Raw genomic sequence first — 27,500 nt, 5'->3', positions numbered from 1 at the left:
GATGATGATCATGGTGATGATGATGATGATGGTGATGATGATGGTGATGGTGATGATGATGATGATGGTGAGAATGATGATGATGATGATGATGAGGATGATGATGATGGTGATGATGATGATGATGATGATGGTGATGATGATGATCATGATGATGGTGATGATGATGATGATGATCATGATGATGATGGTGATGATGATGATCATGATGATGATGATGATGATGGTGATGATGATGATGGTGATGATGATGATGATGATGGTGATGATGATGATCATGATGATGGTGATGATGATGATGATGATGATCATGATGATGATCATGATGGTGATGATGATGATGATGGTGATGGTGATGATGATGATGGTGAGGATGATAATGATGAGGATGATGATGATGATGATGATGATGGTGATGATGATGGTGATGGTGGTGATGATGATGATGATCATGATGATGATGATGATGATGGTGATGATGATGAAGATGATGATGTCTCTGTGTCCCAGATGAAGGAGAACCTCCAGGCCCTGCCCCAGTCTCTGGGCCAGCTGGTGCAGCGCAGCCTGGCCAGACTGAGGTCCCAGTTCTCCCAGTATGGAGAGGGACTGCACTGGGCCCTGGCCGCCCTCACCGTCAGCACCACCGGTGAGAGGGACTGCACTCGCCTAGGGATACACAAGCTCTGTAGAGATACACGCAGATACCCGAGGTACTCAGAGATAGAGATACACAAGCTCTGTAGAGATACACGCAGATACCCGAGGTACTCAGAGATAGAGATACACAAGCTCTGTAGAGATACACGACGATACCTGAGGTACTTAGAGATAGAGATACACAAGCTCTGTAGAGATACACGCAGATACCCGAGGTACTTAGAGATAGAGATACACAAGCTCTGTAGAGATGCACGCAGATACCCGAGGTACTTAGAGATAGAGATACACAAGCTCTGTAGAGATACACAGAGATACGCAAGATATTTAGATACTCAAGGTACTTAGACACATGAGGTGCATGTGCTTCAGCTGTCTTTGTGTCATGGAACCAACAGAGTCGTCTGGAAAGCACAGACAATGTCAGTGTTATTTTATTCATATAGCACCGTTCATACAAATCAATGTAGCACATAGAGCTTTACATAAAAAGGAGAAGGATAAAAACATAAATCATATAAACACAGTGAGAACCGAGAATTTAAAAAAAAAGAAAAAAAAAAAAAAGAATGAAAAATAAAAAGATAGTGTGAAATAGAATAAAATCTATAAAAACAGAATGCAAATTAAGAACACTAAGATATTAAAACAAGTAAAGCTATGTGGTAAAAGCAATGTTAAAAAGGTGTGTTAACGAGCTGTAGTGAAGCAGGTGTGTTAACGAGCTGTAGTAAAGCAGGTGTGTTAACGAGCTGTAGTAAAGCAGGTGTGTTAACGAGCTGTAGTGAAGCAGGTGTGTTAACGAGCTGTAGTGAAGCAGGTGTGTTAACGAGCTGTAGTGAAGCAGGTGTGTTAACGAGCTGTAGTGAAGCAGGTGTGTTAACGAGCTGTAGTGAAGCAGGTGTGTTTGTGGGTCTTGTCCTCCAGGCCTGAGGGAGAGAGATCTCTACGCCTTACTGAGCATGAGCCATGACCTGCCCTCTGGGAACAGCCCGTCGACATGGCAACACACACTTCACCTGGCCAGGAACCCTCCACGACGCGTCCCCATGGCAACCTTCTCCCACATGGTGCGCAGTCTAGAGAGGTACAAACAAACGCGTCCATAACGTATACATATTAATTATGTTAATGAGACAATAGAAAAGAGAGAGAAAAAAAGTGTTTTTCCATCTGTCTCTGCAGCCTGATTGGTCCGTCTTACTGTCACGGTCAGGATGATCTCCTGGCTCTGACCAATCCGGAGGTGAGGCGGGCCTTTGAGCAGCTACTCCTCCCGGGAGAGGCTGAAACAGCCAGAGCTCATTCCCTATTGGCAGGTACTGCTGTAGGGCCTGGAGAACCACACACACACACACACACACACACACACACACACACACACACACACACACACACCAATCCATAACTTCCCTGTGTGTCCTGTGTGGTCATATATGAGTCATGTTTGTGTTGTGTGTCCCTCCTGTCCTCCTCAGCGCACCTGTGGGCGCAGGCAGACCCTCAGGCTGAAGACACGTTCCTCCACGGGGAGGCCAGCGCCATCACACACCTGCCCCTGCACCTGGTAAAGAACCCTCTCACCAACCTCCCTCCTCCTCCTCCTCCCTCCTCCTCCTCCCTCTCACCAACCTCCTCCCTCCTCCTCCTCCCTCTCACCAACCTCCCTCCTCCTCCTCCTCCACCTCCCTCTCACCGACCTCCCTCCTCCTCCTCCTCCTCCTCCTCCTCCCTCCTCCTCCTCCCTCTCACCAACCTCCCTCCTCCTCCTCCCTCTCTCCAACCTCCATCCTCTTCCTCCTCCCTCCTCCTCCTCCCTCTCTCCAACCTCCATCCTCTTCCTCCTCCTCCTCCCTCTCTCTCCAACCTCAATCCTCTTCCTCCTCCCTCCTCCTCCTCCCTCTCTCCAACCTCCATCCTCTTCCTCCTCCTCCTCCCTCCTCCTCCATCTCACCAACCTCCCTCCTCCTCCTCCCTCCTCCTCCATCTCACCAACCTCCCTCCTCCTCCTCCCTCCTCCTCCTCCTCCCTCTCACCAACCTCCCTCCTCCTCCTCCTCCTCCTCCCTCTCACCAACCTCCCTCCTCCTCCTCCCTCCTCCTCCTCCTCCCTCTCACCAACCTCCCTCCTCCCTCCTCCTCCTCCCTCTCACCAACCTCCCTCCTCCTCCTCCTCCTCCTCCTCCTCCCTCTCACCAACCTCCCTCCTCCTCCTCCTCCTCCCTCTCACCAACCTCCCTCCTCCTCCTCCTCCTCCTCCCTCTCACCAACCTCCCTCCTCCTCCCTCTCACCAACCTCCCTCCTCCTCCTCCCTCTCACCAACCTCCCTCCTCCTCCTCCCTCCTCCTCCTCCCTCTCACCAACCTCCCTCCTCCTCCTCCCTCCTCCTCCTCCTCCCTCTCACCAACCTCCCTCCTCCCTCCTCCTCCTCCCTCTCACCAACCTCCCTCCTCCTCCTCCTCCTCCTCCTCCCTCTCACCAACCTCCCTCCTCCTCCCTCTCACCAACCTCCCTCCTCCTCCCTCTCACCAACCTCCATCCTCTTCCTCCTCCCTCCTCCTCCTTCTCTCTCCAACCTCCATCCTCTTCCTCCTCCTCCTACCTTCTCCTCCCTCTCTCCTCCTCCCTCTCTCCAATCTCCCTCTCTCCTCCTCCCTCTCTCCAACCTCCCTCCTCCTCCTCCCTGCTTCACTTTTCACGCTTACACCCATCCAAGCGGTTCAGATCAGTTGGAGATCTGTTCCCCCGGGTAGTTCAGTGGGCGCTACAGCAGGTCACAGGGTCGCATTCTTCTTCTGCTTTCCCCCAGATGAGGAGTGGCCAGTGGGCGGCGCTGCGCTCTCTGCTCGCCAGCTACTACTTCCTGTTTGCTAACGTGCGCCACGGCCTCCTGCACCCCCTCCTGAAGGCCTACAGCTCCCTGGGTGAGGCGCCGCTCCGTCTCTCTGTTCACTGACCTCTTCACTGACCTCTGAAGACGTGTTGGACACCTCCAGACACTGAACGCCATGAGCGAGTGGAAGGGTGTAGGTGCAGCCATGGACGCCTCCAGACACTGAACGCCATGAGCGAGTGGAAGGGTGTAGGTGCAGCCATGGACGCCTCCAGACACTGAGCGCCATGAGCGAGTGGAAGGGTGTAGGTGCAGCCATGGACGCCTCCAGACACTGAACGCCATGAGCGAGTGGAAGGGTGTAGGTGCAGCCATGGACGCCTCCAGACACTGAACGCCATGAGCGAGTGGAAGGGTGTAGGAGCAGCCATGGATGCTGTGTTAGGTCTTGCACTTTGGCTTCAACACTAGATGATGCTCTTAGTCACTTGTTGTTGTAGAAAGGAGATGCACTTGTGAGTTCTGGTGAGTAGTTCTAGTGAGTAGTAGTACACTGACTTCCTACGAAGGCAATTATTGTGAGTTGCTTTGGATAAAAGCGTCTAAATGATTGTAATGTAATGTCTTCTGTCTCAGGAAGAGTGAATATCTGAGTGTCTTCCCTCTCTTTTTCTTATTTTTCTTCTTCTGCTACTTCTTCTACTTCTTCTACTTCTACTTCTTCTTCTTCTACTTCTTCTTCTTCTTCTACTTCTTCTTCTTCTCCTCCTTCTTCTTCATCTTCTTCTTCTTCTTCGACTTCCTCTTCTTCTTCTTCTTCTTCTTCTTCTTCTTCTACTTCTTCTTCTTCTCTGGTGGTGAAAAGCTGCAGAGTCGGAGGCGGACCGGAGCGGCGTGGAGGACTGCCAGGGTTTCCTGCGACGCCACGCCCCCCTGCTGTCGTCCTGGCCCGCCCTGTTCGTCCAGCAGGCCCTCAACGAGCCCCGCCACAGCCCCGCCCACCGCTGGGCGCAAGGCCTGATGGGAAAAGGCGCCGGGGTGCGTGCGGTGCAGTGGCTGAACAACGCGCAGCGCCCCCAGGAGGAGGAGACCAGGTACTGTGGGTCATTTTTAAGTACAGTAGAATCTCAGAGATTGTTCGGTCGTTTGGATTTCTGAAATTTTCGTGTCAAAATACACAAAATTTACAAAATATAATAAATTGACATATATATATAATATATATATTTTGTTTACTCACAGAATAAATCAATAAATACCCTCAATAACAATCAGAAAGGCGTTGAAATTGCAATCAAATAACCAACTAGCTACTACAGTGTGAAGTCAAATCACAAACGTAGGCACACTTTTACCTTCACTCACTGGAATGTAGGCTGCCGTTGCTAATCGCTTGTTGACAAAATCGCTGAATAGCTGTAGTTTGGACATTTTTATGATATGACATATTTATCATATACAGCAGTGACTGCAAACCTAGCCTCACGAAACTCATGTCCGCTAGATTTCAAAATAAAGGTCGCTTTAAAGCCTGCGTTACAGTAAAATGTTCAATTCGACGGTGACTTCTGATTTTGACAGGTGTTGGGTTGACTGGACTTTTCGGATCTCTGAGGTTCTTCTTATAACCGATGTGTTTGAGAGTTTAGAAATTTCTAGCTAGAAAAATTGTTTTGAGAGATTATATCTTCTTTCCATGTATGGTGTGACTTGGTTTGTATTGGGCTGTATTGGTCAGTTGTACTGAGTGTGACGGCGTGCGCGTCTCTCTGATCCCAGTGAGCTGGTGTCTCTGTGTGATCCCAGTGAGCTGTGACTCTGTGTGACCCCAGTGTGCGCGTGTCTCTCTGACCCTAGTGAGCGCTTGTCTCTCTGACCCTAGTGAGCTGGTGTCTCTCTGACCCCAGTGTGCTGTTGTCTCTGTGTGACCCCAGTGTGCGCATGTCTCTCTGACCCTAGTGAGCTGGTGTCTCTCTGACCCTAGTGAGCTGGTGTCTCTCTGACCCTAGTGAGCTGGTGTCTCTCTGACCCCAGTGAGCTGGTGTCTCTCTGACCCCAGTGTGCGCGTGTCTCTCTGACCCCAGTGTGCGCGTGTCTCTCTGACCCTAGTGAGCTGGTGTCTCTCTGACCCCAGTGAACTGGTGTCTCTCTGACCCCAGTGTGCGCGTGTCTCTCTGACCCCAGTGTGCGCGTGTCTCTCTGACCCCAGTGAGCGCTTGTCTCTCTGACCCTAGTGAGCTGGTGTCTCTCTGACCCTAGTGAGCTGGTGTCTCTCTGACCCTAGTGAGCTGATGTCTTTGTGTGATCCCAGTGAGCTGGTGTCTCTGTGTGATCCCAGTGAGCTGGTATCTCTGTGTGATCCCAGTGAGCTGTGACTCTGTGTGACCCCAGTGTGCGCGTGTCTCTCTGACCCCAGTGAGCTGGTGTCTCTCTGACCCTAGTGAGCTGGTGTCTCTCTGACCCCAGTGTGCGCATGTCTCTCTGACTCCAGTGTGCTGGTGTCTCTGTGTGACCCCAGTGTGCGCGTGTCTCTCTGACCCCAGTGTGCGCGTGTCTCTCTGACCCCAGTGTGCGCATGTCTCTCTGACCCCAGTGTGTGTGTGTCTCTCTGACCCCAGTGAGCTGGTGTCTCTCTGACCCCAGTGTGCGCATGTCTCTCTGACCCCAGTGTGTGCGTGTCTCTCTGACCCTAGTGAGCTGGTGTCTCTGTGTGACCCTAGTGTGCTGGTATCTCTCTGACCCCAGTGTGCTGGTATCTCTCTGACCCCAGTGTGCTGGTGTCTCTCTGACCCCAGTGTGCTGGTGTCTCTCTGACCCCAGTGTGCTGGTGTCTCTCTAACCCTAGTGAGCTGGTGTCCATCTTCTCCCGGGAGCCCAGCTGTGTGGCTGTGAGTCCAGGGGGGGAGGTGATGGCCGTGGGCACCGGGCGGGGCACTCTGCACCTCCTCAACACACACACTGGACAGGTACACACACACCACACACACACACACACACACACACACACACACACACACACACACTGGACAGGTACACACACACCACACACACACACACACACACGCACACACTGGACAGGTACACACACACACACACACACACACACACTGGACAGGTACACACACACCACACACACACACACACACACACACACACACACACACACTGGACAGGTACACACACACCACACACACACACACACACACACACACACTGGACAGGTACACACACACCACACACACACACACACACACACCGGACAGATACACCCCCCACACACATGCACACACACACACACCTGACAGGTACCCCCCCCCCCCCCCCCCCCCCCCCCACACACACACACACACACACGCACACACAGACACACACACACACACACACACACACACACACACACACACACACATACACACACACACCAGAAAGGTACATACACCACACACACACACACACACACTGGACCACTGGACAGGTACACCCCTCCCCTCCACCACACACACTGAACAAGTACCCACCCCACACACACACACACACACACACCCCACACACACACTCTGATCACGTTGTACTGAAGGACATGTCATGCAGTACACTCAAGTGTTGAATTGGGATTGCTGATTATAGTATAGGTGTTGTCTTCTAGTACTAGAAGGACTTGATCCTAGATCCTCAAGTCCAAAGATCCTTTAAATCACCTCTCTTCTCACTGTTTACAGGAAGTGAGGTCACTGGTGAGCAGCTGTGACGGCGTCTCGGGCTGCGTCTTCCTGGGGGAGGGGCTTCTGGGCACGACCTCGTTCGACGGACGGATAGAGATGTGGGACATTGAAAATGGCTGCAGGTAAAGAGTGGTTCAGGACAGGAGAGAGTTCTGATGAAGACCACAAAGATCGAAACGTTCATTTAATAACCTCTTGGGAACAGTGAGTCTGTTTTCTATGCGCTCCAGTGTGAAGACTCTTTTTCTCATTCACTACTCCGGTTTGTTCTGCGCCTGGTCATCATGGTGGATGTGCGAGCTCTTTTTTCTTTTCACACCAGGAGATTCTCATTACGAACACAACACCCACAGTGCAGGATCTCTGTGCTCGCCTGTGTTAGCTCACCGCGTGCAACGTAAAATGTACCTTTTAGACGTCTAATGTCTCGTTGAGCGTCTACAGACGGAACAAAACGCTCGACTCTCTCCTTCGTCTCACCAGGACCGCCCTCCTCGACGGCCACTCCAACAGAATCACAGGAAGTGACACGAGCACAGACAGGAAGTACCTCGTTACAGTTTCCCTCGACTTCACCCTCAAAGTGAGACCCAAAAAGAGAGAACGTATTTCAGTGGCTGTGTGTGTGTGTGTGTGTGTGTGTGTGTGTTCTCTAACTCCGCCCTGTCGACCTAGGTGTGGTCGTCCCCGAAAGGTCGCCTGCTGGCCGCCCTGCCGAGTCCCAGCCCTCTGAACTGCGTGACCTTCGACCCCGAGGGTCAGCTGGTGGCGGCGGGGTGCTGGGACGGTTCGGTACGCGTGTGGAACTGGCTGCAGGAGAAACTGGTCACGGTGAGAGCAGCAGAGATACCACAGCCAGCGGGTCTCTCTGAGCCCTGCTGTGTTCAGATCCATGTGGAGATGAGTCATGTTGTCAGAGGTATACTGTATATAAGCTGTATCTAATTCAGTACTGAACCCTTAAAGGTGCAGTATGCAATCTTAAAGGTGCAGTATGCAGTCTTAAAGGTGCAGTATGCAGTCTTAAAGGTGCAGTATGCAGTTTGGCTCAGAAGCACTTTTGTTATATTTTTTGCAATTCTCATTAGTTCCCAACAGCAATCTATAAATAAAGTGCTCTGACACTAAAATGAAATAAATCCATAATCTGTGGAAGTCGCATGACTGTAATAAGTATGTCCAATCATTTTGAATTGACTGGGTGGCCCACCTGCCTGTCAACCTGCCTAGCCAGTGTCATTTGTTCCCCCAGTTTGGAGGCGTGGCTTTTGAGGGAGGGGCCTGAAGGGAGGGGGCGGGGTTTTTGTCAGTTGCATTTTTCAAAATCGGTCACAGTTTTTCCCCTAAGTCTAACAGGAAATCACAAACCGCCTACTGCACCTTTATTTTATATATTTTTTTACAATATTTTTATTGATTTTGTGTTTGCAAATAACACATTAGTACAGTGAATAACAGGTATAGCAAACATAACAAACATTCACCCCGTTGTCCTTCCCATCCCACATCCTGAACACCTTACAGACATAAAAATACAATAAAATAAAAATAAAATCACATGACTAAGTAAAATAAAGAGTGTTTCTCAGATCAATGCACAACATTATAAGCGTGCTTCACCTTTAAGCTCCTCCCCCTCTCCTCGTCCCTCCCCCAGAGTCTGGGTGGGCGTGGTCCCTCGGTGCGCAGCGTCTCCTTCTCTCCGTCCTCCTCGCTGCTCTGCTCCGGCGGTCTGTCCGGGGAGGTGACGCTGTGGTCGGTACCGGCCTCCGCCTGCGTGGGGCGCTACCGGGCTCACCACGGCGCCGCCGACGTCCTGGCCTTCCTGCAGGGAGGGGCGGTGCTGCTGAGCGCCGGGGCGGACCACACCGTAAGAGAGCCGTTATAGGGAGAGAGCACACACATACACACACTCATACACACACGCACGCATGCACACACACACACACACACATACACTCACACATACACACACACACTTTTAAAAGTGTTTTAAATGTGGACCAAACTAAAAGTAGCTCTACTTTAGGATAGAGCTAATTGGGATCCTTCTAAATAAACAAATAAACAAACACTCACACACACACACACACACATTCACACGCACGCACGCACACACACTCACACACTCAAACACACACACACACATTCACACGCACGCACGCACGCACACACACACTCACACACACACACACACACCCATACACACTAACGCACTCCTCTTCCCCCTCAGGTCCGGCTGTGGTCAGGCGGTCTTGGTCGTAGACTGAAGGTGTTGGGAGAGGAGGTAAGGTTGTTCTGTCCCATAATGCTCTTGGTCTCGGTCTCGGTCAGTGTGATTGGTGTGTGTGTGTATGTGGCTCTGGGGGTCAGAGGTCGCTGTGTGTCCTGACAGCGGTGCGTGGAGCCGGGTCAGCGCAGCGCCGTCTCTCCGCCCGCCGCCTTGTGCGCCGCCGTCAGCGGGGACGACGTGGCGGTGGGTTACCACGGTGACGGGCTGAAGCTCTTCAGTCTGGAGTCAGGTACGCCCTCGCCTGGAGGGGGGAGGAGTCGGCAGTTAAAGGGGGAGGAGTCCGTATGTAAAGGGGGAGGAGTCTGCAGGTGGAGGGGGAGGAGTCGGCAGTTAAAGGGGAGGAGTCTGTAGGTAAAGGGGAGGAGTCTGCAGGTAGAGGAGGGAGGAGTCTGTAGGTGGAGGGGGAGGAGTCTGCAGTTAAAGGGGAGGAGTCTGTAGGTAGAGGAGGGAGGAGTCTAGTTGGAGGAGGGAGGAGTCTGTAGGCAGAGGGGGGAGGAGTCTACAGGTAGAAGAGGGAGGAGTTTGTTAAAAACCTTCCAACAAAAAGTACAATGCGATCGATTGATTGATTGATTGATTGATTGATTGATTGATTGGTGGCAGGGGAGAGGACGTGGGCCAGCGAGGACCTGCGGGTGTCCATCCTGTGCCTGCTGTGGCTGGCGGAGGAGGAGGGGGGTCCTGGGCTGCTGGTGGGCGGGGGAGGGGACCACCGTCTGAGGGTGTGGAGGAGGCAGAACAGGACCATGGTGCTGCTGGGACAGTTCAGCCCGCAGAACGGACCCGTCCTCGCCCTGGCGCGGAGCAGCACACACCTGGCCTCCGCCTCAGGTCAGAGGGACGCTCTGGAACGCTAGAACATTCTAGAACGTTTAGAAAGTTACAGTAGAACATTTTAGAATGTTTAGAAAATTAGGACATTCTAGAACTCCTAGAATGTTTTGAAAGCTAGGACATTCTAGAACGCTAGAACGTTTAGAAATCTAGGACATTCTAGAACGCTACAACATTCCGTTTTCAGATGATCAAACACACAGCACATAATGATACTGGTTCTCCGACTACGTTCCCCATCATTCAGATGACTTCACTGTTGCTCTGTGGCCCTTGGAGGACTTGACCTCCGACCCCTGGGTGGGCCCCCGGGTCGCCCCGGCCTCTGTTCTGAGAGGTCACAGCGGAGCGGTCACCTGCCTGGCCTTCAGTCCCACTGGTCAGGAGTTACTGTCAGGAGGGAAAGATCAGGTGTGTGTGTCTGTCTGTCACTTGCAGTGTGTTTGTGTGTGTGTGTGTGTGTGTGTGTGTGTGTGTGTGCAGTGTTTGTGTGTGTGTGTGTGTGTGTGTGTGTGTGTGTGTGTGCAGTGTTTGTTTGTGTGTGTGTGTGTGTCTGTGTGTGTGTGTGTGTGTGTGTGTGTGTCCAGTGTTTGTATCAGTGTTGGTGGTGGTGTTGTTAACATGGCTGCTGTGTTTCTGATGGTGTTAACATGGCTGCTGTGTTTCAGGTTCTGATGGTGTTAACATGGCTGCTGTGTTTCAGGTTCTGATGGTGTTAACATGGCTGCTGTGTTTCAGGCTCTGATGGTGTTAACATGGCTGCTGTGTTTCAGGTTCTGATGGTGTTAACATGGCTGCTGTGTTTCAGGTTCTGATGGTGTTAACATGGCTGCTGTGTTTCAGGTTCTGATGGTGTTAACATGGCTGCTGTGTTTCAGGTTCTGATGGTGTTAACATGGCTGCTGTGTTTCAGGCTCTGATGGTGTTGATAACATGGCTGGTGTGTTTCAGGCTCTGATGGTGTTAACATGGCTGCTGTGTTTCAGGCTCTGATGGTGTTAACATGGCTGCTGTGTTTCTGATGGTGTTAACATGGCTGCTGTGTTTCAGGCTCTGATGGTGTTAACATGGCTGCTGTGTTTCAGGCTCTGATGGTGTTAACATGGCTGCTGTGTTTCTGATGGTGTTAACATGGCTGCTGTGTTTCAGGCTCTGATGGTGTTAACATGGCTGCTGTGTTTCAGGCTCTGATGGTGTTAACATGGCTGCTGTGTTTCAGGCTCTGATGGTGTGGACCTGCTCTCCTCCTGCTCTCTCCAAGTCTCTTCCTCTCTGTCATGGAGACTGGATCACGGGCTGCGCATGGACACCCAACTGTGTGGTAAGCTGTGTGTGCGTGTGTGTGCGCATCTGAGTGTGTGTGTATCTGCAGGTGTGTGTGTGTGCGGCTGTGTGTGTATGTGCGTACAGTATGTGCATATGTGTGCCTTTCTGTTCCTATCTCTGCTAGTTGACATTTCCCTCTCCTAATCTTAATCTGTGTGTGTGTGCGTGTGTGTGTGTGTGTGTATCCGTGCGTGTGTGTATGTATCCGTGTGTGTGCGTGCGTGTGTGCGTGCGTGTGTGTGTGTGTATCCGTGCGTGTGTGTGTGTGTGTATCCGTGTGTGTCAGGTGAGCTGCTCCCGGGACTGCCGGGTGCATGTGTGGGACCTTCAGACCGGTCGGAGCGTGAGAGAGTTCCAGGGAACGTCTTCCCTCAGCTCCGTCTGCTGCCTGGTGAGTCTGCCCCTCCAGCAGGGGGCGCTGTGGCCTCTCCTGACCAGCAGGGGGCGCTGTGGCCTCTCCTGACCAGCAGGGGGCGCTATGGCCTCTCCTGACCAGCAGGGGGCGCTGTGGCCTCTCCTGACCAGCAGGGGGCGCTATGGCCTCTCCTGACCAGCAGGGGGCGCTGTGGCCTCTCCTGACCAGCAGGGGGCGCTGTGGCCTGTACTGACCAGCAGGGGGCGCTGTGGCCTGTACTGACCAGCAGGGGGCGCTGTGGCCTCTACTGACCAGCAGGGGGCGCTGTGGCCTGTACTGACCAGCAGGGGGCGCTGTGGCCTCTCCTGACCAGCAGGGGGCGCTGTGGCCTCTCCTGACCAGCAGGGGGCGCTGTGGCCTGTACTGACCAGCAGGGGGCGCTGTGGCCTGTACTGACCAGCAGGGGGCGCTGTGGCCTGTACTGACCAGCAGGGGGCGCTGTGGCCTGTACTGGGACTGAAGCAGGGCTGGTTAGAGGACATGTCAAGGGTGACCAGTCAGAAATCTGGGGGCTAATTTTACTTATTAGTATTAGCACTGTTTGGTATTAGTTTATTAATATATATATATTATTTTCTTCTTTATTATTACGACTGTTTTATATTATGTTGTCAGTCTAAGGATAAGGGTTAAGGTTCAGGGTAAGGTAGTTATTAGGGAGGGGGAGGAAGTGTAGTTTGTGTTTGTTATTCCATTTGTAAAAAGCGCTAAAAGTGGTGGGTCCTCAGGGGGAGTTTGTGGTGGCGGGGGGGTCGGACGGCGTGCTGCAGCTGTGGAGGTGGGGGTCCGGGGCGGAGCTGAGCCAGATCCCAGCCCACCAGGCCCGGATCCATCACTGCTCCGTGCTGCCCTGCTCAGGTACCGGACTCAGACGAGAGCCACGGAAATACTGTCACCTCACTCAAATCAAATCAAATCAAACTTTATTTGTATAGCGCATTTCATACACAGAGGCAACAGAGAACAAGGGAGGTCATAGGTCATAGTTCATAGGTCCCTTCCTGCTTTTGTTCAGAGCAGACGCTTGTGCTGCTCGCTCCTGCGCTGGCATTTTTCTACCTCCCCTTACTTTGAAGTTCCTCTTTTTTCTGTGTATTTTTCAAATCTAAACATGGAATTGATAAGCTGGTCTCTCAACGCAACCGACAAAATCTTTTCAACACGAAACTCAGGACCGGGGGAACCGATGTGCCCAGACGGGACCTTGGCCGCGGGCTACTCCAGGGACGCGTGGGACAAGTGGCAGGTTCTGTGCCTTGCGCTCCTTTCCATAGAGGACATTGAAGACATTTACCTATTTGCCTTAATGATAACAGGACATCTGCTCCTCGGACTGAGCATTGCCCTGGTCTATCGAAGGATTGGGAAGATGGCAGCCACTCTAGCCCAAAGGGTGCACGTCATGCTAACGGAGCTGGGCAGAGCAGTGAGTCAGTCTAGAGAGACCCGTTACAGAGCTGAGGACCAGGCTCTATAGAGAGACCCGTTACAGAGCTGAGGACCAGGCTCTATAGAGAGACCCGTTACAGAGCTGAGGACCAGGCTCTATAGAGAGACCCGTTACAGAGCTGAGGACCAGGCTCTATAGAGAGACCCGTTACAGAGCTGAGGACCAGGCTCTATAGAGAGACCCGTTACAGAGCTGAGGACCAGGCTCTATAGAGAGACCCGTTACAGAGCTGAGGACCAGGCTCTATAGAGAGACCCGTTACAGAGCTGAGGACCAGGCTCTATAGAGAGACCCGTTACAGAGCTGAGGACCAGGCTCTATAGAGAGACCCGTTACAGAGCTGAGGACCAGGCTCTATAGAGAGACCCGTTACAGAGCTGAGGACCAGGCTCTATAGAGAGACCCGTTACAGAGCTGAGGACCAGGCTCTATAGAGAGACCCGTTACAGAGCTGAGGACCAGGCTCTATAGAGAGACCCGTTACAGAGCTGAGGACCAGGCTCTATAGAGAGACCCGTTACAGAGCTGAGGACCAGGCTCTATAGAGAGACCCGTTACAGAGCTGAGGACCAGGCTCTATAGAGAGACCCGTTACAGAGCTGAGGACCAGGCTCTATAGAGAGACCCGTTACAGAGCTGAGGACCAGGCTCTATAGAGAGACCCGTTACAGAGCTGAGGACCAGGCTCTATAGAGAGACCCGTTACGGAGAGGAATGACCATTGGAATCTGTTGTTCTTCTCCCTAACCCAAACATCTAATCAACTTTCTGGCTCCCACCCGGCCGTCAAGGCCGTTTCACCCAAACTCCCCTGAAGATTCACAGGCTAAAGAGGCTCTGCACCCCCCCCCCGTCCTCACTTCCCTCCCCATGGACACCTGTTGACTTTTGGTCTCGAGGCTGATCGAGGGCGTCTCCATAGCAACCTGCTGTGTTATCGCAAAGACGTTCCGCGGTCTGAGCCAACGAGATTACGTCTCCACAGCCAGAGGCCTCTTCCAGGCGTACACACACACACACACACGGACTGAACTCACGGACTCAGAAACACACACACACACACAAACACGCACATCACACGCACTTTGTGTTATTTGTATTGTGAAGCGCTTTGTGCATTCGTGCTGTGAAAGGCGCTATATAAATAAAGTTTACTTACTTTCTACTACTTACTTATGAGGGAAGCAAAAAAACACCACATCACACAGATGTCATTGTCATCGTAACGTGTGTTTATGTGTGTGTGTGTGTGTGTGTGTGTGTGTGTTCAGGCCAGTCCCAGGAGGCCGTGCAGGAGGATGAGGAGGACATGACGGTGTTGACGGCGTCTGACGACGGTAGTGTGAGGCTGTGGAAGCCCTTCCAGGTACTGTGAGGAGAGCGTTTCTAACCCAGCGCTTGTGTCCGGGCGACCGATGTCTTTGAAGGGGGAGCTCAGCCCTGCCGTTTAGTGACCCTCCCTCCCTCCCTCCCTCCCTCCCTCCCTCCCTCCCTCCCTCCCTCCCTCCCTCCCTCCCTCCTCCTCCCGGTCTGTCTGTCTGTCTGTCTGTCTGTCTATCTGTCTGTCTCTCTGTCTATCTGTCTATCTGTCCGTTTCTCTGTCTATCTATCTATCTATCTATCTGTCTGTCTGTCTGTCTGTCTGTCTGTCTGTCTGTCTGTCTGTCTGTCTGTCTGCCTGTCTGTCTGTCTGTCCCTCTGTCTGTCTGTCTGTCTGTCTGTCTGTCTCTCTGTCCCCCTGTCTGTCTGTCTGTCTGTCTGTCCCTCTGCCTGTCTGTCCCTCTGTCTGTCTGTCTGTCTGTCTGTCTGTCTGTCTGTCTGTCTGTCCCTCTGTCTGTCTGTCTGTCTGTCTGTATGTCTGTCTGTCCCTCTGCCTGCCTGCCTGCCTGCCTGCCTGCCTGTCTGTCTGTCTGTCTGTCTGTCTGTCTGTCTGTCCCTCTGCCTGCCTGCCTGTCTGTCTGTCTGTCTGTCTGTCCCTCTGTCTGTCTGTCTGTCCCTCTGCCTGTCTGTCTGTCCGTCCGTCTCTGAGTTCAGGTGCAGCAGCTCAGCACCCTGCATGGCCACAGCGGCGGCGTGCGGGGGGCCGCCGTGTCCGGGCGGGAGGGGGGTCCGGCGTTCCTCACCGTGTCCGAAGACCGCTCGCTCCGCTCCTGGAGCATCGCCACGGCGATGGGTAGTCAACCCCCCATCATTCACCGTAACACAGCTGTTCTAAAATCACTAATTCAAAGGAGGGGTATCCGCACGCCGGGTTGACTTCCTGGGTCGTTGTGATCCATCCTGCAGAGACTCCTCCCAGCCTGGGGGGCGCTGTCGCGGCTCTGAGCTTCTCCCAGGAGGGCGAGGTGCTGCTGGTGGGGTACGAGGCCGGCCAGGTGGAGGTGTGGAGGCAGAACTCTGCGGTCGGACGCAGACAGGTAACTCCGCCCCCAGCCGGTCCTAACGTCCAGTCAGAAACCGCCTTTCTACGCGGAGGCGTGTCCTGTTTGCACGTCTGTTACTCAATGAACTTACTGTAGAACGATGTTGGAGACGGAGTGTGTGTGTGTGTGTGTGTGTGTGTGTGTGTGTGTGTTTAATCCGGTGCGTCTCGTCCAGGTGACGGACAGTGGCATCACGTCGATGTGCGCCATGCCTGAAGGCCAGTTCGCCGTTGGCAGCAGAGAGGGCTGCGTCTCGGTGTGGCGTCTGGAGTGGGATCCCCCACACACCTCTGCTGGGTCGGTACCGAACCAAACACACATTACCCAACGGGCCTGCCGGGCTCAGGAGGCTCAGGGGGGGTCTTCGCATTTCTTGTCGCATAGTTAAAGGGCTTAGTCTTTGATGTCAGTCACAGAGACACAAAAATCCTGCTGAAAAACTGCAAGCAAAGCAATAGCCTCTACATTCACTTTGAAGACGTCAACTCTTTTGGAGAGAAATCCAAAAAGCCAGTCCTCCCACACAGAGTTGAGGTCCCTCGAGTCAAAACCGTGCTGGTAAAGCTGCTTTTATTGTGAATTTTGGTCTTTTCTTTTTTTCAAATTGGATGCCGTCTCATTGGGCAAATTCAACAAGACAGTCTAGCGAGCTGTCGTTAGCATGTCTGGCACACAAGGTGTGATTTACTCCCACGTTAACTCTCACTCCACAGAGGTTTTTATAACAGTCGGCAAAGTGTAATACCTAAATAAATTAGTTTTGAGTCGAGTTTAATTTAGTCCCGACTACATGCTCCCGGTGAAATAATGTTCAAATGCAGCTGGATTTGAAAGGCAGGCTCCGCCTACCCTGGCTCCGCCTACCCTGGCTCCGCCCCTCTGCCCATTTCTGGCGCTTGACTCCAGACGATTGGCTAGCTGAGCCTAGCCTCGGGATGGCCTGGCTCCTGCAGTCTAAAGCCTAATTTATACTTCATAAAACGGCTCATGGCTCATGTCTCATAGCTCTTGGTTGCCATGGAATGGAATGCCTGGGCATTGTCTTTAGCTTCCATTCCATGGCAACCAAGAGCCATGAGCCATGAGCTGTTTAATGCAGTATAAATGAGGCTTTAGCGTTGGCGCGCTGTGCTGTGGTTCTGTCCCCAGCCTGGTGAAGGTGTCCTCGTGCGCCCTGGGCTTCACCGCCGCCTTCCTGCACTGGTGCTCCTTCCTGCTGCTGGCCGTGAGCCGGGAGGGGGGCGTCGCCCGCGTTAACCCCGCCCAGGAGGGGCGCGCTGCCCCCGTTAACCCCGCCCAGGAGGGGCGCGCCGCCCCCGTCAGCCCCGCCCAGGACGACCGCGGCACGCCACAGTCCGATCAGTAAACGATCACACTTGTTTTGGAGCACGCAGAATTTTGTTTGTTTGTTTGTTTGTTTGTTTGTTTGCCGTGTTGACGTGTGTGTGCGTGCAGCTGTGGCAGCGGCGGGTGGAGTGACATGCGCGTTCTGGGGACGAGCGCCGGCGACCGGAAGAGTGTGTGGCTGCTGGGAGAGCGGGACGGAGACGTATGGCTGGGCTTCATGGTGAGGGAGACACACACACACACACACACACACACACATGCACACACACACACACACACACACATGGGCACACACACACACGCATACAGTACACACACACATATGCACACACAGGCACGCACACGTACAAGCGCACGCACACACACACACACACACACGTACACACACACACACACACACACATACACACACACACGGGCACACACACACACACATGGGCACACACACGCAAACACATGTACACGCACACACATGTACACAAACGCACACACACGCACGCATACAGTACACACACACATATGCACACACAGGCACGCACACGTACAAGCGCACGCACACACACACACACACACGTACACACACACACACACACACGGGCACACACACACGGGCACACACACGCACACACATGTACACGCACACACATGTACACAAACGCACACACACGCATGCACACACACACAGCCTTCCCATTACTGCAGTTTTACTGAGTGTGTTGAGACCTACGTTGAGACGCCCTGTGAACAATGCAACAGAATACAAAAACAGAACAAAAAGTGAACACAACTAGACATGGTGCTGGAAGAGCACAGACCTCCGCCCATGAATGCATGTGTGTGTGAGCAGGATGTTTGGTATTGCTGCCTTCTACCCCTCCGCCAGTTTCATGAACACTCGGTTTGGTAGTTCTTGCGTAATCCTGCTAACGAACGGATGGACAAACCAACATACCCCACCGAAAACATTACCCCTACTCAACATTACCTCTCCTCTAGTCTCAACATTACCTCTCCTCTAGTCTCAACATTACCTCTCCTCTAGTCTCAACATTACCTCTCCTCTAGTCTCAACATTACCCCTCCTCAACATTACCTCTCTAGTCTCAACATTACCTCTCTAGTCTCAACATGACCTCTCTAGTCTCAACATTACCTCTCCTCTAGTCTCAACATTACCTCTCCTCTAGTCTCAACATTACCTCTCCTCTAGTCTCAACATTACCCCTCCTCTAGTCTCAACATTACCCCTCCTCTAGTCTCAACATTACCTCTCCTCTAGTCTCAACATTACCCCTCCTCTAGTCTCAACATTACCTTTCTAGTCTCAACATTACCTCTCCTCTAGTCTCAACATTACCTCTCCTCTAGTCTCAACATTACCCCTCCTCTAGTCTCAACATTACCTCTCTAGTCTCAACATTACCTCTCTAGTCTCAACATTACCTCTCTAGGCTCAACATTACCTCTCTAGTCTCAACATGACATCTCCTCTAGTCTCAACATTACCTCTCCTCTAGTCTCAACATTACCTCTCCTCTAGTCTCAACATTACCTCTCCTCTTGTCTCAACATTACCTCTCCTCTAGTCTCAACATTACCTCTCCTCTTGTCTCAACATTACCTCTCCTCTAGTCTCAACATTACCTCTCCTCTAGTCTCAACATTACCTCTCCTCTAGTCTCAACATTACCTCTCCTCTTGTCTCAACATTACCTCTCCTCTAGTCTCAACATTACCTCTCCTCTAGTCTCAACATTACCTCTCCTCTAGTCTCAACATTACCTCTCCTCTTGTCTCAACATTACCTCTCCTCTAGTCTCAACATGACATCTCCTCTAGTCTCAACATTACCTCTCCTCTAGTCTCAACATTACCTCTCCTCTAGTCTCAACATTACCTCTCCTCTTGTCTCAACATTACCTCTCCTCTAGTCTCAACATTACCTCTCCTCTAGTCTCAACATTACCTCTCCTCTTGTCTCAACATTACCTCTCCTCTAGTCTCAACATTACCTCTCCTCTAGTCTCAACATTACCTCTCCTCTAGTCTCAACATTACCTCTCCTCTAGTCTCAACATTACCTCTCCTCTTGTCTCAACATTACCTCTCCTCTAGTCTCAACATTACCTCTCCTCTAGTCTCAACATTGCCCCTCCTCTAGTCTCAACATTACCTCTCCTCTAGTCTCAACATTACCTCTCTAGTCTCAACATTGCCTCTCCTCTAGTCTCAACATGACCTCTCCTCTAGTCTCAACATTACCTCTCCTCTAGTCTCAACATTACCTCTCTAGTCTCAACATGACATCTCCTCTAGTCTCAACATTACCTCTCCTCTAGTCTCAACATTACCTCTCCTCTAGTCTCAACATTGCCCCTCCTCTAGTCTCAACATTACCTCTCCTCTAGTCTCAACATTACCTCTCCTCTAGTCTCAACATTACCTCTCCTCTAGTCTCAACATTACCTCTCCTCTAGTCTCGACATGACATCTCCTCAACATTACCTCTCCTCTAGTCTCAACATGACATCTCCTCTAGTCTCAACATTACCTCTCTAGTCTCAACATTACCTCTCTAGTCTCAACATTAACTCTCCTCTAGTCTCAACATTACCTCTCCTCTAGTCTCAACATTACCCCTCCTCAACATTACCTCTCTAGTCTCAACATGACCTCTCCTCCAGTCTCAACATTACCTCTCCTCTTGTCTCAACATTACCTCTCCTCTGTTGGTGACATTGCGGTGTTGGTGATGGGCGTACATTTGAATGTTTTATGTATGCTTGACGTGTGCTAAACAAATTCCCCTCTGGGGCAATAAAGGTTTCAATTCAATTCTATTATGTAGCATGTGTAGCGCAGCGATTCAACGTGATATCTGAGTCTGGAGAGAGACTACCTCCCTCTACGCTGTCACTGGGCAGAGGTGAAGATACAGACTCAAGTACACATAAAAGCCCCAATCACATTGGCTACACACACTCCAAACATATAACATTAGCATATCAAATAAGACTTCTCTCAAATGAAAGTATTGGATTCCAGGTTTATTGAACTCAGTAATATTGCATCAATCATCACATGATTATATTGCAGTACAGTATACCTCAAAAGGCTTCATGTAATAGCTGGAATGACATGTACTGTAGGATTATTTCCATGTCTTTATCAATAACAGAGTTTCAGATTCATGCCCTCGCTAACACCATTCAGTTGTGTACTCTTTTTTTTCTTCTTTTTTTTTTCTTTTTTAAAGGCATTTCTGCTTTATTATAATAGGACACTGTAGGTGACAGACAGGAAAGTGGGAGAGAGAGAGAGAGAGAGAGAGAGGGGGGGGGGGGGGGAGACATGCCGCAAAGGGCGTGTGCCGGATTCGAACCCACGACGCTGCAGAAAGGACTAGCCTGTACATGGTAAGCTCCCCAGCCCATTGAGCTACCGGGGCGCCCGTCCCCCCCCTAGTTGTGTATTCTAAAGGTCAGTTATGATTAGAGGCTGACAGGACTGATGATCAGAGGGGCGGAGTTTTTACCGTCATGATTAAGAAAAGGGCTGAAGAATGGGTAGAGCTTCTCAGTGAAGGTGCAGCCAGTGAAAGAGTAGATATGAGACCTGGCCTCCACGTCGTAAAAGGAGACCCGACCCTCCTCATAATCCACCAACACTCCCACCTTCTGGGGCTTCACTCTCAGGGAGAGGGGGACAGAAGGGTCATCTAAGGCTTCGTACTCGTCTCCATTCCTCAGCCATATAGTCCAGTATCCATTCTCAGTGCTCAGAGTTATCTTCCCCTTCCTGTTGATGGACTCCCTGGCCACTCCTAGATCCCATTCAGTCTTGTCCTTCACCTGCACCTCATAGTAGAACCTCCCAGAGGAGAAGCTCTGCTTTCCCAGGACGCTGCAACAAGGATTAAACCTCTCTGGGTTGTCAGGGAGATCCTTCGCTATATCTCCAACTCTGACTGTCTTCCCATCCTCAGACAGGATGAGACCCTGGTGAGCTGTGTCAGGGTCCAGAGTCACATCCACTGCATACTGCTGAATCCTCCTCAGTTCAGCTTCACACAGCTTGTTCACTTCACCCACAATTGTGTCCTCCAGCCGGGACACAGCTCTCCTCGCCGTCCCCGCCATCAGACCACCATGGAGAACGATCTCGGACCAGTCCTTGGCGGGCGGAGGGGTGCTCAGGGTTCGGGGGCTCTGGAGGAGGTGGAGGTGGTCGTCGGTGTGTGAGAGCGTCTCCAGCTCGGCGCTTGTGCTCTTCAGCTCAGCCATCTCCATCTCCAGCTCTTCAATGAAACCTTCAGCCTGTTTCTCTGCTGCTTTCTGCTTCTCCTCAACCACCTCAATGAGCTCAGCCTGGCTTCTCTCAATGGAGCGCGCCAGAGCAGCGAAGGCCTCCACACCGTCTGATATCTCTCTGTCTGCGTCTCTCCTGCTGGTCTCTACTGAGAGTTTGATCTCCTGAACCTTCCTAGATCTTGTTTCCACCATCAGATTAAGCTCAGCCACCATCTTTGCCAGCTTAGCCTTCCTCGGTCCATACTCCTCTTCTAAAAGGACAGCATCGTGAGTCTTATGGTCTGCGTTGACGCACTTGAAGCAAACACACGCCTGGTCAGTCCTACAGAACAGCTCCAGGGGTCTCTGGTGCTCCTTACACAGCCTGTCCTCCAGGTTCTCCACAGGGTCGATCAGCTTGTGCTTCTTAAAAGCTGCTATTCTCTGATGAGGCTCCAGGTGAGTCTCACAGTAGGAGGCCAGACACGTCAGGCAGGACTTCAGGGCCTTGAGCTTCCTCCCAGGGCAGACGTCACAAGGCACTTCGGGGACAGTAGGGCGTAGGTCTGGGCTGACCGAAACTTTAACTGCCACCGACTTCCTGATCTGAGCAGCCAGCTCAGAGATGAACGTGTTGACAAAGAGATCTGGTCTCTTATCAAAAGTCTTTTTGCACATGGGACACTGGCACAGGTCATTGCTGTCCCAGTACTTGGTGATACAGGCCTTGCAGAAGTTGTGACCACACTGAGTGGAGACCGGGTCAGTGAACACGTCCAGACAGATGGAGCACAGGAACTCTTCTTCAGACAGGAGACTGCTGCAGGCAGCCATATCTACACAGAGACAAAAAAACACCAGGAAGTAGTCAACTAAATACATTCATAGCTGAATCAGAGAATCAGAATCATTAAATCTGCTCTAGGTATGGTAGAGTTCTCAACAAGGCGTTGTGAGAAGACTCATCAACAATAAGTTACAGTGGAATCGTCTACACTGTTTAATCAGACAGCAGGAAACACTGCTGCACTGTTGAAACTTCTCTTGTCAGTGTGAATCTCTCTGCTCACCTGTTTATATTTGTGTTGAGTTGCTGGTTCTATTCTTCCTGCAAATTGTCCACAGACGACTAAGAAATGCAAGAAAGTAGAACTATTTCAGAGAGTTCAGTCGAGCCACAGTCTAGTTTCGTTTCAGTCAAAGTCCAATAAGAAAGGTTCTCTTATCTCCCTGTCCTCTTCCCTCAACAGAGTTAACTCCTTCATGGCTGAACTCTCAAGCAAGCCAGCTGAACACGAGAGCTTTCAGAATAAGGTTTTGAATGAAACCAGGACCAGGGAATAGGTCTCACTGTTTGTTTCTATTAACATTGAGGCGTCGTACTCCACCCATGTAAGAACTACAGACAACAGGAGGGGTGAAGCCTAATCTGTACTACTGCACAGGCAGACAGTCACACACACACACACACACACACACACACACACACACACAAACTGCACACATTAAAAATGACTAAATGAGACAGTCACATCATGAGAAAGAAAGACTTCAGTGTGCAACAGGATCTGTCAGTGACAGGCATATTTAATTAATTGCATTGAATACAATTACTCACTCATTAGGGGCCAGGCCGCATAGCTGCCAGAACCCTATTGTATTTGCCTATATTATTATTATTATTAATATTAATATTATTATTATTATTATTATTATTATTATTATTATTATTATTATTATTATTATTATTATTATTATTATTATTATTATTCTCCATCTTCCACTGAAGTCTGACTTCCCGTGGACAAAAAAATCACCAAACTTTGCACATAGCTCCAGTACTATACCCAAAGTCCTCAACCTGCATTGTAGGTCAATAAACCTGAAGGTGGCGCTACAGCAACAGTCTAAAGTTTACAATTTTAAAAATCATAACAAATCAGTCAAAGGTGCTATCACTTTAAAACCACCACGAGAATGTAGTCCCAAGTGAGACAAAACTTTCATACGCTCTGACCTTGCAGGAATTTTGAAGTCACATCACTCTGATTTTTTCATAAGCTGTAAAACCTATCAAACCTATCTCCTCCCACATTTTTTGTTCAATTGACACCAAAATTTATATAATGTAGTGTATCTACAGACTGTCCTTACCAAACGATCCTAACAGATTTTTGAAATATGAAAAATTGAGCCCACAGCGCATCAAAAGGTTTTACTGTTAACAGTTCTTTATACAGTTCCCACGAATTCTCGCCAAATCAATGTCTGATCATCCTCATATAAAAGTGACAACATTGGCAACATATCCAAGATGTAGTGTGATTTTTTTTCAGAATTTTATGTCAAAAAATGATATATTTTTTTACAGTATTCTGAATTATACCCTCAAACGGTCAATGGAAAAGAACATATCTAAATCTAACTCCTCCCACATTTTTTTTTCAATTGCAACCCAAAATGCACACACTGCATCATCAGATTGCCCACACCAAACGATCCAGACAGATTTTTGAAATATCAAAAACTGAGCGCATGATGCATCAAAATGTTTTACTATTAGCAATACTGTATATTTACTACAAATTCTCGCTCAATAAATGTCCAATGTTCATGAAAAATCTGGGCAAAATTGTCATGAAACGGTAGATGTAGTGTGATTTTTTTCAGAATTGTATCTAAAAAATTTAATTAAAAAAAAAAAGTTTAATTCTGTCCTCTGAAACCAACACTTCATACTGAGGAAACTACACTACCCACATCCAACGCAAGCTCCACCAATCGGAGACATCGCTGTTGGCAACCCTACCCAGCCCCGGCCGAGGGATAATCAATAATAATAACAAGAATAATAATAATAATAATCAATGACTAAATTCATTAATTGGCCACTGACTGAGCACACAGCTGCTGAAGTTAATGTTCAATTATTAAGAAAAGCAAACAAAACCTGTAAAAATGTATACATGTTTTCATCACAATAGATGAAAACATATCCTATCTCATCCCATATTTTTCAATCAATTAACACCAAACTTGCTACACTGGATCTTCAGACTGTAATTCACAAAATCATTGACCAGATTGTTGAATTATCAAAATTGAGCTTACAATGCATCAAACTGTTTTACAAATGTTTTACGATGTAAAATGAACACTGGAATGTAAACTTTCTTGTTTTGTTTTCCTATTCTCTCGCTTATTGCTCCTAAACTTGTCTGAAATTGCCTGGCCCCGCCTCATCGCTGCGTAGCAGCTTTAATTCTCTTTGTTATTTTACAAACTGAATATACTGTGTACATCATGCATGCAGGCTTACATGAATTACCATTATTTCTTAGAAATGAATTAGATGCTGATATTTGACAGTGATAAGACAACTAGAAAGATACAGACCCAAACCCCAATGACACACTCCAAACATATCACAATAACATATCAAATAGACTTCCCTCATCTTAAAAGAATAGTTTCCAGGTCATTCTCTTGGTAGAGATGTTGGTAGGAATCTGTCACAGTAAAACTGAAAAAGTAGGCAACTGAAAATGGTAGAATACCAGTGTTTTGAATACAATAGATGAAAATAAATACTTTTATGCGAATGGCTATTTGATCTGAATAGGCGGACGGCAGGAGGTGGTGTGTGTGACGTTATGGTGTGTGTGTGTGTGACGTTATGGTGTGTGTGTGTGTGACGTTATGGTGTGTGTGTGTGTGTGTGTGTGACGTTATGGTGTGTGTGTGTGTGTGACGTTATGGTGTGTGTGTGTGACGTTATGGTGTGTGTGTGACGTTATGGTGTGTGTGTGACGTCATGGTGTGTGTGTGTGTGACGTTATTGTGTGTGTGTGTGTGACGTTATGGTGTGTGTGTGTGTGTGACGTTATGGTGTGTGTGTGACGCTGTGGTTGTATTATGAGCCGAAGCGTGAGCAGCACTAGAGAGAGAGCAGCACCTGTTCAGAGAGGAGGACCAAAGATTAAGAGATGGCAGAAGCTTCAGCAACACCTGACCCTTGACCCTTGACAAAGAGGGGTCCCTTAGTGGAATGTGGAGGTATTTCGGCTTTAAAGTGGATGATAAAGGCCAGCCTCTAAATGGTTGAGTTGACAGTCGTTTTTTGGACTGAGAAAACATTTTTGATTAAACCGAAACAGACAAGATTTAGGATAGGTTAGAGGTAATTGAACAGTCTGAGATTATGCTGCTATTTTAGTTAACATGGATTAATTTGATCTTCAATGCAATTGCTTTAATTTATTTGATTTATCCCCTTTGACATTGCTCTAAATGTTTGATTGAATATGTTGTCCAGGTTGTCCAAGCACCATAATGAGATTTAAGAGTGTTACACCTTTCTCAGGATATTAAATAAATATTTTAAAGCTGCATTCATTGATTTTATTCACATTGCCAAAACTAATTAAAGCCACCTGATATCAGGTCGTTTCACTGATCCATAGTGTCCCAATAGCACTCTACTTCCATGACTCACCGCCACCGGCCTGTCTGTTGTGATTCCAGCGTTTCCTCCATGCCTTATATGGATCTGGCCATGTTTCCTCCATGCCTTATATGGATCTGGCCATGTTTCCTGCATGCCTTATATGGATCTGGCCATGTTTCCTCCATGCCTTATATGGATCTGGCCATGTTTCCTGCATGTCTTATATGGATCTGGCCATGTTTCCTCCATGCCTTATATGGATCTGGCCATTCGTTATAGCCTTCATTTGTAAACAAGTTTGCATGACTCCCTTACTGCCATCTAGTGGTAAAATAAAAACAATGAATGTAGAAAATGTTGACATTCTTGACTTTGTAACGGGTATCAAAACAAAATTTTAGGTATCATGATTGACAACACTCAGCGTCTGATTTAATTATCAAGGAAGGTGAATCTAACAGCTGTGCTGCCGTGTTTGTGTCCAGGTGATACAGCAAGGAAAGGACACAGGTGTTGTGCTGCCTGTCTGGTGTAGAGTGAAAACTGTATTAGTCCATAACTAGTAGCCTAAACAAACCCACACAAGCACCCACACACATACAGACACTATCACTCTCTTGCTTAGTCAAACACACACACACACACACACATTAAAAATGACTAAATAAGCCAGTCACATCATGAGAAAGAAAGACTTCAGTGTGCAACAGGATCTGTCAGTGACAAGACATTTAATTCATTGCATTTAATAGAATAACTCACTCATTGTCTTTGTTATTTTACAAACTGAATATACTGTGTACATCATGCATGCAGGCTTACATGAATTAACATTATTTCTCAGAAGTGAATTAGATGCTGATATTTGACAGTGATAAGACAACTAGAAAGATACAGACCCAAGTACATATCAAACCCCAGTGACACACTCATATATAACATATCAAAATAACATATAAAATAGTCTCCCCTCATCTCAAAAGAATAGTTTCCAGGTAAATCCAATTTAATAACGCGGCACATGTGTTGCAAAGCAGCTTCAGAATCATACCGTGGCCATAACCATTCAGTTATTTAATCTAAACATAAGTTATGATTAGAGGCTGACAGGAGTGATGATCAGAGGGGCGGAGTTTTTACCACCATCATTTCGACCAGGGCGGAAGTATGGGTAGAGCTTCTCAGTGAAGGTGCAGCCAGTGTAAGAGTAGATATGAGACCTGGCCTCCACGTCGTAAAAGGAGACCCGACCCTCCTCATAATCCACCAACACCCCCACCTTCTGGGGCTTCACTCTCAGGGAGAGGGTGTACTCGTCTCCATTGCTCAGCCATATAGTCCAGTATCCATTCTCAGTCCTCAGAGTGATCTGCCCCTTCCTGTTGATGGACTCCCTGACCACTCCTAGATCCCATTCAGTCTTGTCCTTCACCTGCACCTCATAGTAGAACCTCCCAGAGG

The 27,500-nt window shown here is 49.5% G+C and overlaps 3 protein-coding genes across 3 annotated transcripts in view; 1 reads left to right on the top strand and 2 right to left on the bottom strand.

Moving 5' to 3' along the window:
• Positions 1–27,500, top strand: part of tep1 (telomerase-associated protein 1) — a gene marked incomplete at both ends in the record, with an annotated part of 74,218 nt that overhangs the window by 28,494 nt on the left and 18,224 nt on the right. The window contains 25 exon segments of the mRNA XM_084447154.1: positions 511–649; positions 1,588–1,747; positions 1,846–1,979; positions 2,139–2,227; positions 3,470–3,584; positions 4,359–4,587; positions 6,339–6,459; positions 7,213–7,337; positions 7,699–7,798; positions 7,891–8,046; positions 8,873–9,085; positions 9,449–9,502; positions 9,611–9,737; positions 10,112–10,339; positions 10,590–10,753; positions 11,562–11,663; positions 11,955–12,059; positions 12,812–12,941; positions 14,805–14,899; positions 15,568–15,706; positions 15,820–15,950; positions 16,132–16,253; positions 17,106–17,318; positions 17,412–17,523; positions 21,293–21,536. Coding sequence (XP_084303280.1) covers positions 511–649; positions 1,588–1,747; positions 1,846–1,979; positions 2,139–2,227; positions 3,470–3,584; positions 4,359–4,587; positions 6,339–6,459; positions 7,213–7,337; positions 7,699–7,798; positions 7,891–8,046; positions 8,873–9,085; positions 9,449–9,502; positions 9,611–9,737; positions 10,112–10,339; positions 10,590–10,753; positions 11,562–11,663; positions 11,955–12,059; positions 12,812–12,941; positions 14,805–14,899; positions 15,568–15,706; positions 15,820–15,950; positions 16,132–16,253; positions 17,106–17,318; positions 17,412–17,523; positions 21,293–21,536 — 3,547 coding nt within the window.
• LOC311316111 (E3 ubiquitin-protein ligase TRIM39-like) lies at positions 20,437–22,795 on the bottom strand. The gene is made up of 2 exons (XM_084446883.1): positions 22,663–22,795; positions 20,437–22,428 (listed from the first exon to the last, which is right to left on the bottom strand). Exon 2 carries the CDS (start codon positions 22,424–22,426, stop codon positions 20,795–20,797), a length of 1,632 nt encoding a protein of 543 aa, XP_084303009.1. The 5' UTR covers positions 22,427–22,428; positions 22,663–22,795; the 3' UTR covers positions 20,437–20,794.
• Positions 27,136–27,500, bottom strand: part of LOC311316120 (E3 ubiquitin-protein ligase TRIM39-like) — a gene marked incomplete at its 3' end in the record, with an annotated part of 1,611 nt that continues 1,246 nt past the window's right edge. The window contains exon 1 of the mRNA XM_084446899.1: positions 27,136–27,500. This exon is cut by the window's right edge and continues 1,246 nt beyond it. Coding sequence (XP_084303025.1) covers positions 27,136–27,500 — 365 coding nt within the window.

The sequence above is a fragment of the Borostomias antarcticus genome (assembly GCF_949987555.1).
Source record: "Borostomias antarcticus genome assembly, chromosome: 12".
Classification (NCBI taxonomy): Eukaryota; Metazoa; Chordata; class Actinopteri; order Stomiiformes; family Stomiidae; genus Borostomias; species Borostomias antarcticus.
Note: the sequence above shows the minus strand (reverse complement) of the source record. Positions and strands in the feature narration are given on the sequence as shown.

Coding starts and splice junctions, on each gene's coding strand:
- LOC311316111 (XM_084446883.1), bottom strand. CDS start 22,426: ATGGCTGCCTGCAGCAGTCTCCTGTCTGAAGAAGAGTTCCTGTGCTCC.